Source organism: Quercus lobata, chromosome 10 (genome assembly GCF_001633185.2).
Source record: "Quercus lobata isolate SW786 chromosome 10, ValleyOak3.0 Primary Assembly, whole genome shotgun sequence".
In the NCBI taxonomy this organism is placed as follows: domain Eukaryota; kingdom Viridiplantae; phylum Streptophyta; class Magnoliopsida; order Fagales; family Fagaceae; genus Quercus; species Quercus lobata.
Window position 1 is genome coordinate 56,681,738 of NC_044913.1, and position 15,181 is coordinate 56,696,918.

At 35.4% G+C, this 15,181-nt stretch overlaps 1 protein-coding gene and 1 pseudogene across 1 annotated transcript; one reads left to right on the top strand and one right to left on the bottom strand.

Moving 5' to 3' along the window:
• The first annotated feature begins 616 nt into the window (after nt 1-616).
• On the top strand, nt 617-4,150 carry LOC115965035 (putative disease resistance protein RGA4). The gene has a single exon (XM_031084244.1). It carries the CDS (start codon nt 617-619, stop codon nt 4,148-4,150), a length of 3,534 nt encoding a protein of 1,177 aa, XP_030940104.1.
• A 3,535-nt stretch (nt 4,151-7,685) lies between these two features.
• The window catches only part of LOC115963783, a 30,499-nt pseudogene continuing 23,003 nt past the window's right edge, over nt 7,686-15,181 (bottom strand).

Genomic DNA, 15,181 nt, shown 5'->3' on the forward strand with positions numbered 1-15,181 from the left:
AATTAAAAAGATACCATTGATTTATTCATCATAGTTATTGTTGCGCACATGGTGCCAGCTATATTTTTGTATACTATATTAATTTGTTGACTGGATATGAGTTTATCAAAACATATATACATACATGCAGCATTGGCCCCTTAGACAAATATTTAATGATGATGTGCTAGTTCCATCACATGGTTTGTGTTCCCATTCCATAAGCCTCCATCTTGGTAGAAGAGACGAACAGACTAAATTACTTTAAACTTGTGCAAGTTGATGAGTTTTCTATTGCACAAGTAGATGGTGCTATAATAACGTTAATGCGCAGTCCACCGGTATTATATATTTATATGTTACTTTGTTGATCATATAATATGAGTTTTTATTCTGCCAAGTTGTGAATGTTTATCTGCTTTGGCCCTTGGACAAATATTTAATGATGATGGCCAAGCTCCAGCACATGGTTATGTCCCCAGATGAAACAAATAGATATGTAAAATTTGATGCTCTGACGTTCCCATCTTCTATAAAGTTATTGCTGTTAGTCTTTAGCATACTGATACCTCTATAGTTTCCAAATACTTCCAGCTTATTTCTGAATTCTGACTTTTACCTGAGTACCAAAGAAAACATGGCTGAGGCTATCGTTGCTGATGTTGCTAAGGGAATACTAGGAAATCTGATTCCACTGGTTACTGAGCAGATTGGCCTTGCTTGGGGCTTCAAGGATGAGCTGACACGGCTTCGTGACTCAGTAGAGATGATTCAAGCTGTGCTGGCTGATGCAGAGAGAAGGCAAGTGGGAGAAGAGCGCGTGAAGCTTTGGTTGCAGAGGCTTAAAGACGTTGCTTATGATGCTGATGACGTCCTAGATGAGCTTGCTTACGAGCTTCTTCGGCGAAAGGTAGAGATCCGAAACCAAATGAAGAGAAAGGTATGCTTTTTCTTTTCATTTTCGAATCCCATTGCATTCCGTTTTAAGATGGCCAACAAAGTAAAGACTATTGCTGGTTCACTAAAAAGGATTAATGATGAAGCAAATGGATTTGGACTTATTAGAGCTGAATCAATAAATGCTAATCTTGATACTATACCAAACCGAGAGACAAACTGCTTTATCGATAATTCAGAAGTTGTAGGAAGGGAACATCGTGTTTCAGAAATAGTGCAGTTAGTGACTAATACAGCTAGTCAAAAACTCTCAGTCATTCCCATAGTAGGAATGGCGGGTTTGGGAAAAACAACTTTAGCAAAATTAGTGTACAATGATGTGCAAGTAAAGAATCATTTTAATAAGAAAATATGGGTATGTGTCTCTAATGATTTTGATGAAAAAAAGATTTTAAGAGATATTCTAGAATCACTTACACATAACTCAAGTCCATTAGTAGCAGACAATGTAATACTTGAAAAACTTCAAAAAGAGTTGGAGGGAGGAAGATATCTTCTAGTCCTTGATGATGTATGGAATGAAGAGTCACTTAAATGGGATACTTTAATAAGTTGTTTGTTGGGAATTACTTCAAATATTGGAAACAACATTATTGTAACGACCCGCAATGACAATGTTGTAGCAATCATGGGGTCACTTTTCCAATGTCGCTTGGAGAAACTTTCAAATGATGAATGTTGGTCCATAATCAAGAAAAAAGTATCTCCTAATGAAGGAGTTCCACTAACTCCAGATTTGGAGGCTATTGGAAGGGTTATTGCCAAAAAATGTGGAGGGGTCCCATTAGCTGCAAAAGTCCTAGGAGGGATGATGTGTCGTCAAATTGAGAGAAGTAAATGGTTAGCAATTCAAGACAATGAAATTTGGAATTCCCAACATCGTAGCAATGAAATGCTACCAATATTAAAATTGAGCTTCGATCATCTTCCATCACCATCTCTTAAACAATGCTTTGCATATTGTTCAATTTTTCCTAAAGATTATAAGATTAAAAAGAAAGAATTAATTCAGCTTTGGATGGCTGAAGGGTTCCTTCAACCATCTCAAGTAAGTAGTTTGGTGATGGAGGATATTGGTAACAAACATTTTGATATTTTGTTAACAAATTCCTTATTCCAGGATGTGGAAAAGGATGTATATGATAATATTATGAGTTGTAAGATGCATGATTTGGTACATGATCTTGCCCTCTCAATTTCAGTGGATGATATCAATTATGTACGACGTTTGTTAATCCAATCTGATGGGAAAATGATACCAAGAATTCCATTTTCAAAAGATCATGTGCGCACACTTGTTTTAGAAAATGGTATGTATGGAAACATATTATCAGATTTTAAAAGCTTGCGTGTTCTAAAATTATCTGGGGATCAGATATATGAGTTATCAGATTCAATTGGTTGCTTGGTACACTTGAGACTACTCCACATCACAATGACTAAGATCAAAGCATTACCAAAGTCCATCACCAAGCTCTACAATTTGCAAACTTTAAGACTTGAAAGCTGCTATGATCTCAAAGAGCTTCCAAAAGATCTAAAAAAATTGGATAACTTGAGGCATATTTATATTGATTATTATGGTAATATCAACCGAACACCAAAAGATATGGGGAATTTGAATTTTCTACAAACATTGTCATTCTTCATTGTGGGTCAAGACGCAGGTGAGCAAATCAAGGAATTGGGATGCTTGAATCAACTTAGTGGAGAATTAGACATTAACAATCTAGAGAATGTGAGAGATCAAGAAGAAGCTAGAAGTGCAAATTTAGCAATAAGGGCGAGAATAAACCGGTTAGGATTTTACTGGAGTCCTAGTCCAAATAGAGAAGTCAACCATCGTAATGAGGAAGAAGTGTTGGAAGGCCTCCATCCTCATCAAAATTTGAAATCCATTACAATTTTTGGCTTTGGTGGAACGAAATTCCCATCATGGATGTCACTTTTTGACAATTTGATCCAAATAAATTTAAATTGCTGCAACAAATGTGAACAAGTTCCCACCCTCGGGCATCTACCCTACCTTAAGGCTCTAGAAATAGCGGGAATGGTTGACGTGACATGTATTGGAGTTGAGTTTTACGGCATGTGCAGTAATGTATTGTTCCCGGCATTAAGAACACTCAGAATTGGATATATGCAGAAACTAGTGGAGTGGAAGGATGCACTGGAGGTGACATCAGCACGTGTAGCGTTTCCTTACCTTGAGGAGTTGACCATTCAATATTGTGAACAACTGAGGAGTGCCCCGTGTCATTTTCCGTTTCTACAGAAATTAAAGATTTCTAGAGTCCACAACAAGGCTTTGGAAAGGATTAGCAGCAATCTTACCACACTCAAGTCCGCCGATATTTCTAGTATGTCAGGACTTACTTTTGTGCCAGAGCAACTTTTCTGTACCTCTCTCCAATCACTCGAGATAGAAAATTGTGGGGAACTGAGTTATATTCCGGACACCTCGCAACCCTTCATTTCCCTCGAGGAGTTGACAATACGAAGTTGTCCTAAGCTTAAGTGTTTTCCACGTATACAAGTTCTACGCAGCTTGCTTATATCAGGGTGTGGTTTTGAAGTTCTAACTACTCAGCTACAATTATGTACGTCTCTCTCACAATTGCATATAGAAGATTGTCCTAATCTGAAATCACTTCCAAATCTACAAGAATTCCATTCTCTTGCCCAATCAGAGATCTATAGGTGTCATAATCTCAAATCAATTCCAGATCTAGGAGAGTTGTGCTTTCTTACACGTTTAGCAATTACAGATTGCAGCAACATCACGCGTCTACCAGAGGGGTCATTAAAATGCTTGAAGAGTTTGGAGATTGGTGGGTATTGTGAGGAGCTGGATGTTTTTCCCAGTCTCAATTTCATCCAACACTCTTATACGACGCTCGAATTTCTATACTTGAACGGGTGGGCTAAACTCAACTCTCTCCCAAGCGAAATTCAACATTTCACTGCCCTTGAAACTCTGCATGTCGAAGATTTTGATGGAATAGAAACTTTACCTGAGTGGTTGGGCGACCTTTCTTCCCTTAAAACACTCATGATTTGGAAGTGCAATAACTTGATGTATCTGCCCACAACACGCCTCATTAAATTAGAAGAACTAGATATTTTGGATTGCTCCATCTTAAAGGAAAGATGTGCGAAGGGAACCGGGGCTGAGTGGTTGAAGATTGCCCACATTCCAAAGATAATCATGTAAGTTTTCTGATAACTCACATCCTCTTCTCATATACTCTCCTTTGAATGAACAAATTATATATATTCATGGTCAATCCTAATTTCTTTATTCCTCTTTTCACTTCCCAAATAAACGATAATTAAGAGATCTTACAGAAATAAGCCGCTGAATTTTCAGCATCCCCAATCACAGAAAAATGGCCCAACATTGGCCGTATTCCAATTATACAGAAATAATGAGGTACTTTCATCTAAACCTGATCTCCTCCTCTTCTTTTCCAGTAAACTTTTTTTTTTTAAGGATCCAAATATAAAATGATGTGCTTGTAGGTTATTCTGTGGTTTTAATCCACTGGGGAAAGAACTGAAATGTATTAATGTGCAAAACAAGTTCAGGTACTTCAATTTGTCTTTTTCCCAAGGCATTTTCTCTTTTCTCTTTCCCAAGGCATTCCGTGGTTCACATAACATTCACAGTCTTAGCATTGTATTACGCTATTATCAGGTCCAATGGGAGCATTACTTTGTACCATCATCATGCCTCTAATTTATCGTTGTTACTTTATTATATTCTTCCAGTGGTTATATTTATGTTGAATTTTTGTTTATGCAGGTCCCGAAGTTGTCTGATTTGCTACAATCTCAATTAAATTTAAACGTCACTTGTCGAAAGCTGATGTCACTTGCTGATACTCACTCCTTAGTGCTGTTCTGCTTTTCAATTCGTTGGGCTGATGTCTTGGAAAACATCAAAAGCTAATGGCAATTGCTTCTGAATATGAAGTGTGGTGGTCAGTGGAGAAATCATTGCTGCACGTACATAAGAATCCAATCTGGAAAATAGGTGACCTCATCCACAGCGACAATAGAATAAGTTCTCCAAAGAACTGACTTAGATGCTAAAGGTATACGTTCTGCCATTGTTACAGTTTTTACATTGTCATAATTTTACTTGTAAAAGAATAAGTAGTGTTATTTAATGTCTTCTCCTTTGTCATTCGGTTTAACCATTGACATTGTAGAACATAAAGAAATGTTATTTGTGTTTTTTGTGTACCTTGTGATGTTATTGTTCTGATAGAAGAAACTCTAATACTGATTTGGTTGGCTTGGTTGGCAGCCTTGTATATCCAGTAGTATGCACTCAGCCCAACATTTCTCAAGCTGTCAATGTGGAACCTAGACGTTATATGCAAGATTAGGATAAAGGTCATTGAAAAGTTAAATGGATCTTAAGATGTATTTTGGGAATGCTGATTTGGTTTTGAAGTTTGAGAGAGATGAATCTGATGGAAGACACTTAGCTAGATATGTTGAATCAGACTATGTTGGAAATCTAGACAATCTTTGCTCTACTATGAAGCTAGAGGTTGACCTCTGGTGAGTTAGAGGTCAATACTGCAGTCATCTATTGCATTGTTAACCAGTGACGTTGAATACATGTCTATGATTGAAGCTATCAAGGAGGTTATTTGGCCACACAGTTTGATTGAAGACTTTGGGAATTATCAGAAGCATGATCTTGAAATTCAACATAACTGCCATGATTTTGAAATACTTCTCTTTAGGTTAAGCCTTAAATTTTGTATTTTTGAGAGAGTTTTTAGGGTGTATTTGGGGTTTGGGTTTTGTGAAAGTGACTTTGTGACTCTTTTGTAATCTCTATATCTGATTAGTGAAATTTTCTCCCCATCATCGCCCGTGGATGTAGGCTATTGCCAAACCACGTAAATCCTTGTTGTTTCTGTGAATGTCTACTTTTCTTCTAGGTTTTTTCATTTCTATATTTGTTTGGAGATCTTTCTAAAATTGAAACTTGTTTTCATAATTAATCTTGTATGGGAGTGCAATCCAGAGGTCGTTTCCCACAATAGTTATTTGCAAAATAATTTGCTATATCTATAGAATAATTTATCATCAATCATCAATATACTCGCAATTGAGATTTCTTTGATAGTCTAATGTGGGTTATTGTTCAGTATTCCCTACCTTTATATTCAAGAGCTTATAAGTTATAGTTCTTTAGTATTCTGTTTAATCCTTTTGCCACCATATGTAGGCATTGAAATATATTTCGGACCTACAGCCAAAGCAAGGGATATATGGAAGGCTTCAATGACATTTGTTAACCTCATAGGTGGCTGCTTTGTTCCAACTACAAACCAATTCTACATAGGAAGGGAAGACTATCTGCTGTCACTAGAATGTATTTTGTATTCCAATTATAAACTAATCATTATCTAGATCCCATCATTCAGTTTTGAATGATGTGATCCATCAATTGGTCAAGGTTTAAACTAGGTCGGATCACATAAAAGGATACAACCTTTATGCTTTCGATAACATCATATGCGCTGGAGGTAGTGTTATTACATCACCATCCGGCTAGGTTCATTCTGGCTAGACCTAATTACCAAGGGTAGTCCATCTTAGCTTATCAAGGTAAGAATTTATACTTGCATGATTGTTAACAATTGAGAGCTGGCCAAATCTAAAAAGTGTAGGTATCTTTTCATGAAAGATGGATAGACCCACATTGTCTCTTAAAACTGAAACAATCTTATTCACTCTTTGATATTCCAGTTCTTTAAGAGAATTGTTTGAGCAAAGCCAGATTTTAGTGGCATTGGGCATCAAGTGGGACTAAACTTTGTCAAGCGGACTCTAGATATTCTCTATCCAATTTTGTTTACAATTGTTGTGAAAGTAGAAGTTCTTGATGAGATGTAGTGGTGAATTAGCTGTGTAGAAAAATTGAGTTCTAGAATTGACTCTTTGTAGTTGTCCTCTTACCAAATAGCTAACTTAGGCTTTGTATTTTATTTTATAAAGTTTAGAGGTTGTATAGAGGTTGGATAGTGGCAACAATTTGTCAAAATAGTTGCAAGAAATCAAACATTGCTTACCAAAGAGGGAAAAAAAAGTATAAAAATTAAAAATTGATAGATTAGCTTGTACAGAATATGAATATGTTACTCATGGAATTTTTGAAATTGGAATGAACTTAAATTTGTAGACAAAACATTGTGTATAGCTTGTACTAATAAATATGAACAAGCCAAATCTTGTACGATGCTAAGAACACAACATATTCTTTATAGCTGTGGTATCAACCTTATCAAAGAACACTCACTTGGTTGGATTAAGTGTGGTTAAATAAGTCAACAATGGCACACATTATCTTTCTATTGGGGGTTAAAGCACAAGACTCCAAACAAGTTTGGAGAAACTTTATATATATATATATATATATATATGTATATATTCCTATCTTTTCACTGATCACACCGGAAGAAAATATTGAAAATACTAAGCAAGATCTCTTACCTTTTTTTTAGGATGAGATTATAGTTAGACCCTCAGTATCAAGTGCTTTTTTTTTTTTTTTTTTTTTTTTTTTTTTTTTTTCTTGGCCTTTAATTTGTGAATTGTGAGTGACACAACACCCCTTAAAATTGCCATGGATTTTCTACAAAATTCCTCTCAATAAAGTTTTGATTGGATTAAAGGAATGTGGGAGGTGATCATAGAACTTAGATGTATTCACAGATGCCAAAATTCATGTAACAAAAATATTCCAAAATGGAACATAATCTTCTAACACTGCCAATAAAGATACCAAAATTCAACTTGGGAACTACAGTAGAGATACAACCTTTTCAAAGTCTTTGAAGGTCCTTAAAGAGCCAACTGTTGGCTTAAAAACAGTCACTAAGGCGCAAGTTCTGTAGGTTTGATTCTCAAAGCTCCCCCAAATAAATCTATTTATCATTACTGCAAGATCCAACAACAGGTTCACTGGGATGGAAAACACACTCACTCACTGAACCAGTGTGGCCAGGGAGCTTATACAAGATGCGTCTGGAAGTATCCCAAATGTAAACCATTCGATCTGAACTCCTGGCAGTGACTTTGCTTCCATCAAGTGACCAGCTACACTTCAACAAGTTCTTTTCAAAGTTGTGTTGGTGCCCTTCCATTACCTTCACACACTGATTTTGTGGTGCATATGGACGCATATCCCATATGCAGAGTTTGCAATCCATACCGTTTGTAAGAGACATGAGCCATCAGGACTCAACTGCATGCCTGTTATCATATCTTGATGGCCTTGGAAGTGTCATTGTAACTTCACCTTTGTGCTAGTCCCATACCTTTACTTCACTGTCAATACCGCCTGTGAAGATCTTATCAGATGCATCCGAGAAACTGACTGTTGTGATTTGTTATTTATTTGGAAATGTCTGAATGGCGCCCCTCTGACACATATCCAACAGTTTGGCAGTTCCATCATTAGATCCACTGACAACAAGTGGGGGCCCTCTCCGGGAAGGACATCATGAATTCACAAACGAGGAGTGTTTTAACATTTTCTTGATTTGTTTTCCTGTTTCAACATTCCGTGCCCTCAGATTCTATGTGATGCTTGGGTCTTGTTCATTTAGTTCTAGCATTTTTTTTTTTTTTTTTTTTGATTGGTGAGTCTTGATAAAAATTCAGATTATGTGCTATAATAAATAATTGCACTATAATTAATATGAAAGTTCAGTTAGATAAATATAAATTTCAATAAAAATTTTACAATACTTTAGAAAATTGATTATGAATTTTCCGAAGAATTTTATAATAAAAGATTATTTTGAGAAAACATTAGGTCCGGAACTAGCGTAAAACCAGTGTTTTATGCCAGCCAATGAGACCACGCCACGTTAGATTTCACATGCTCAGCTTAAAGAAATAATATAACCTCACGGCCAAGTATGCTATAATATTTAATATTATTTTATTCTCTTTTTCCGTTTTCTCTCTCATATGACTGTTGTCCTTCTCCCTTTTCCTTTTTGTTTTTTCCTCTTTTCTCTTTGCACTCTTCTCTCTTCTCAGACAACTCTCGTCACTCTCCTCCCTCTCTTAGGCATCTCTCCATTCTTTTGTCCCTCTATCTTCGATGGTGGTGGTTGTGATTCTTGAGGAGTCAGATGGTGGTGGCAGATTGTGATGGTGCTAGCTGTTGTGGCAGTGGATCGCGGTGGTTGGGTCCATAAATCCTCCATTTTTTTCTTTTTTGAGCTCTCCCTCTCTGCATTTTTCAGCCAAACACCTCAAGTAAATTCATTTTTGCATTGATTAAACAAAAATTTCTTTATTTTGGGTTGATTTTTGGTGGTGGCAGGCTAGGTCGTGGGTTTGTTTGATTAATGGGTTGTGGGTGGTGGCTATGGCTTGGCTTTGCTGGGCTGATTTTCTATTGATTTGTGTTTGATATGTTTGGTAACTTGGTTTGATACTGAAATGTGTTTTTTTGAGGTTATATTGTTTCTTTAAGCTATGAGTGTGTGAACTCTGACATGGCATGATCTCATTATCTGGTATAAAACACTGGTTTTACGCCAAGCTGAACCCAATGTTTTCTCAATTCTTTTAGGTTATTTGAAAAACATAAATTGGTAATATTAATGTCAATATTTTCCCCCTTAAAAGTAATGTATGATTTTATTCTCCACATTTAATAAATTTATCACTAGCTATTCATAAATCTAACCATGTACTTTAAAAATATTTGAATTAGGTAAGATTTAAGTGATGCTAGATCTTTTTCATTTAGTTATAGCATTTGATTGGTGAATCTTGACTCTTGAGAACAATTCAAATTATGTGCAAATGATTATACTATTGTTTTCTTGAATTCCATATATTGCACGGATTTACTACTAGTTTATAATATCATTAAAATAGAAGTTCAACAAAGGATTAAGCTAATTTTATTATAATTTTGTATTAAGTGTCGAATATAAACTTCAATTCTACTCTAAATGTATGCTGAGTTTCTCTTCAATCTAAAACTATTTCAAGTCCATTTAAAAGTACATCAAACCCATTTAAGATTAATTCCAACTCATTTGAAATTAATTTAAATTCTTTTTCCAAAACTTATAGTTAAGACAAATATAAATTTTAATTAGATTTTTTTTAATACATTAGAAAATTGATTATACATTTTTCAATAGATTTTCATAATAAATGACTTTTTTATCGTTTATTTGCAAAATATAATAAACATCAACAACATTGTATCACCCAAAAAAAAAATCATTAAAAATTAAATAATTAAATAGTTCAACAAAGTATAATTTTTTTATTATTAAAATATATCATGTGTAGTGATAAATAATATAGGTGAAAATACTGTTTTGGTCCTTACATTTTGGTGTCATAGTTAATTTAGTCCTTACATTTTGGTAATGGTCAATTTAGTCCCAGTTATTTTTAGCTTGCAATTAATTTAGTCCTTATCATTAATTCCCTAACAGAAAGTGTCTTCACGGCAAACGATGGGTATATGTGGCAAATCTATGGCTAATAAAATAATAATAATTAATTGAAAATACCACGTCAAAACAAGTGAATGATTAAAAAATATAAATCAGAAAAATTAACAAAAAAAGTTTTTCTTGCAACCAAACATTCCAAAACATAAACGCATACAAAATAACCGAACACCCTTGCTATATAACAATAATATTTTAACAATTTTGTTAGTTGCCCTGTTCCGAAACAATGTATGAAAATAGCATCTCGAGTTTCTAAAACTCGAGATTCAATTGGAACTCGAGTTTTAGAAACTCGAGTTAAGTGTTTTGTGTTAACCTTACCTGGACAAAATTGCCAGGTGGAGCCACGTAGATATCGAGTTTATAAGACTCGAGATATGCTCAAATATAACACATACACAACTCTTTCAACGTCTCATTTCAAAATCTAAACGTTCAAACACACAGTCACTCAGAACACCCTTTCTCTCCGCCCTCTCAAACTCACTCACTCTCACTCACTCACTCACTCACTCACTCACTGATTCATTCATAAAGCAAATTCGTGGCCCTAATCTGAAGCAAATTCGTAGCCACTGTCACGAAGGTAGTCTCTCAAGCAATCGGAGCTCATTCTCAACACCGTTCGTAGCCCACCGTGCCGAAGGTACTCTCTCTTTCTTCTGAATGCTTTCTCGTTTTTGCTTCTTAGATTCCTGTGTCTCTCTTTCTCCAATTTTAGATTTTGGAATTTCATGATTTGACCTAGGGTTTGGATCTTTTTGGATTTTTTTTTTTTTTTGTGTTTTTTTTAAAATGATTGAATTTGATTTAATTGGTTTTGCATCATGTTTGAATTTGTTGGTTTGTTCTACAAGTTGATGATTTAGTGGTTTTGCATGATTTGCTATAGCTATTGTCTAAGTTTAGGTTTTGGGTTTCTGGGTTCTTTTCTTTCTGTCTCTCTAATTTACGTTGATGTCTTTCACTTTGTTTCTTGATGTTATTTCTGTTTTGATATTTAATTAATCTTATTAGAGTCAATAAGCTAATATGATTCCATTAGAATTTTTTAATTTCTAATTAAAATTTTGGCCTCATCTATATTGTACTCCAATTGTTCGATAGAGAAGACATGGGTATTTATATTGGTTTTTTGGGTGTCTCGTTTTTACATTTTTGCTGTGGGTCCTGATCAATATATGCCATTAGCAATTTTTGCAACCTTTGGTAAGACTCTTTCCAATTCCCAAACATCTTCGCAATCGCCTTTTGTTTCGCATCCCATACCTTGTAGTAAGAAGGCTTCTGCCCACTATATTTCGTCTCTATCATAGATCTGAGATGCTTAACTGGGGTAGTGTGATCCTCACATAACTTCTGATGGATGTCTGATGCAATAAAATTACAACTCATCATTCTACCATCATTTCGCACCCTAGTCGGTATACACGTGTGAGGACCCACATACACGGTGACCATCCATAGTTGGAGATCGGGCTTCATAACTGCGCAGACATACCACTTGCATGACTCATGCACGCATTTCGCACAAATTTTTTTCGTCGTCGACCTAATGATCGTAAAATGTTTGTTTTCCTTGAGGGCACAAATTGTTAATACGCGCTTCACCTCCTCTTTATTAGCAAAAGTCAACCCTTTGCACAAATTCATCCCCTCTCTCCAAGTAGACACAAATGGCATATCAATATGTGAAGGATCAACCATATTTTCCCAATTATTTGCAGAGAATGACAATGCAGGAGGTGCGTAGGTAGAAATTGTATTTGTAATGTTTTGGACACTAATAACATTGTCTGTATAAGGTTCACTACCATCCAATGTCTCATCGTCATCAATGTCCCTCTCAAAGTCCCCAAGGTCTCTGCCAATCGTGTCTTCATACTCATCTCTATCCACAAAATCTTCACTGTTAATGGCAATATTCTCATCAACATAGTCGTCATCATCATCGTCATCATCATTGTTAATGGCAGTAGTCTCATCAACATAGTCGTCATCATCATCATCATCATCATCGTCATCATCATCACCATCAGCATGAGCATCACCATCGGAATGAACATAATCATCCTCTACATGTGTAGAATACTCATATTGAGCATCTGGAACCGTAACCTGTAAGCTTGTGGTTGTTTGTTGGATATCCTCTTCCCAAACTGCATGCGGCTCCAACTATATGTACAACTCAATGTTAGTTACTTCAGCTATTCTCTCCAACTTATCAAACATGATCTTTACATGTTTGTCTGTTTCTATCACCATATACTTGTAATTAATCCGGTGCTTCAAGATTTCATTTGGCATACGATAAGTAATTTGTATGTTGTGTATAGCAGGATTCTCACACAACTCTTCCATGACAATCTTCTTCAATTCGTCAGGAGTCTTCAACCTACGATCAATTTGGGTATAATAGGTCTTTATACCCGGCCCTTCAAATGGCAATCCCTTGTTCGCATTGACATTCTTAAGCGGACCACCGTGGTATAGGATTATATCAATTTCAGGCATTGTGAACCTGTTCAAGTCAAGTTACTATATTAGTTAGTTAAATCACATAGGTAATACTAGATAATTACTAGTTTTATAGCCATTATGTAACTTGTGGTACCCATGGTTCTAAGTTTGGCTTCAGAAGCAAATTTGAAACATATCTAGTGGAGCGACCCCGAAAAATAAAAGGTAAGGAAAATATATATATTTAAAGAATACATAGAACAAGAGGAGACTTTACAAAGATGATGTAGCATTAACAAAACATATTAAATTAACAAGACCAGAGTATTCCATATCCTTAAGGCTTAAATGTCATTACCAAATACCAAATTGTTTCCAAAATGACCAATTCTTATACTTTTTTTTTATTTTAATAATGATCAATTCCTTATACAGTCATGTATTGTAGGTCACTACATTTTAAGAATTACTTTCAGGAGTATGATTATGATACCCATTCATTCCATTCAATCACTACCCATTTGATACCCAAAATAATGATGAATAAAGTCAAAAAAACTTGTAAGATCATGATAAAAATAAAAGCCTAGAAATGATGAATAAAATTTTCATAACAAAATGGGCAAATAAATACTCAAAAAATTAACACTAACAAAACAAACTTCTATAACACACAATATTGGTAAATTAACTAAGTTATGTCAACTATGTACAAAATAATTAGTCAAACTCTTTAACCCACACCCATAGACAACTAATACCCAACTACAATGACAATCAAATTATGCAAACCCTTACCTGAGATATCAATTTGTTGAGAGGGAAGAGCAATGAGAGAGGCAGTGTGATGAGTGAGAGTGAGAGGCAATGTGGTGTAGGAGTTATGGGTGAGTGAGAGTTAGTGAGGGTAAGAGTTAGTGAGGCTGAGAGACTTAGTGAGGATGCTCTGTTTTTGGGTGAGAAGGCTGTGTAGAGTGTTAGCAAGTGTGTTATACGGGCTGAGTGTTAAGAGTGTTATGTTTTTATAATTTTCCCCAGTGGAACTCGAGTCTATAAGACTCGAGTTACTTGTATTTTTAACCAAATTTATTTTGTGCACGTGAAGTCCTGTATCTGTATTTTGTAATTTTATTTTGAGGATCTCAAGTCTTTAAGACTCGAGATCCAGGTGGCAATTTTGTCTACCTCACCTAGTAGAAAATAATGGAAAGCGAGTCTTTTATGGTCGAGTTGTTAAGTGGATCTTGATTTTCTAAAACTCGAGATGCTATTTTCCTTTATTCTTTCAAACGTTGTCTAATTTACTACATAGAAAGGCTGAACAATGTTAGTCTGCTCAAAACCTCCAAAATAACCAAATCAAACCCAGACTCTACGAATTACATACGCAAAACACAAATATGCAAAATTCCCACAAGTCATACCCAAGTAAATAGCACCAAGCCACATCAAATTTAAGAAATTACATCTATGAATGACACCATCTTCGTTCTTATTAAAACATGATAATCAAGTCCGATTAACAAAATGAAATAAACAAATTTAAGGACTTTTCTTTTTCTTTTCCTTTCTATTCTTTGATTTTGTTTATTTTTGCTTGGTTTTCTCAGGAATCAAACACAAATGAAACGTAGCCCCATATCAAATCCAATCTTCAATTGTGAGATGAGATCAGTTTAGAGGATTTTCAAGCTCAAGAACATCATCTATATCCCCAAACACATATTTCAGTTCATCTCTATCTCTCTCTCCTTGGTTCACTTAGATCGGCGTTCATGGAGATTCAACAGCGATGGTGGACAGATCGGTGGGCGACGGCCACTTCGCACGCTTGGAGGACTGTCATGCCCTTTGGGATTTCCAATGAACATTGTGATCGTATCATTTGGGTTCAGGAAATCGATTCGCACCTCACTCACTGGGGGTCGCGGTGGTGGGGGAGGGGATCTAGAATTGAGTTGGACCCGTTTATTCTTCTTCTTCTCCAGCTGATGGTTTGAAGTTTAAGGAGGAAATAAGATGCGTGGATTTGGAACACATCTTCTAAAACAATAATGATTTTTGATGGGTTGTTAGATTTTTTTTTTTTTTGTTTTGTGAATTGTGAGAGAACGATTTCTAAACCATCTAAGTTGAGCCTGGGTTTGATTTGGGTTATTTTGTAAGATGCTTTTGGTTTTGCATGTTTAGTTGCCAAGACAATGTAATGAAAAATAAAAAAAGTAAATATTGATTTTTTGTAAATATTGATGGGGTATTTT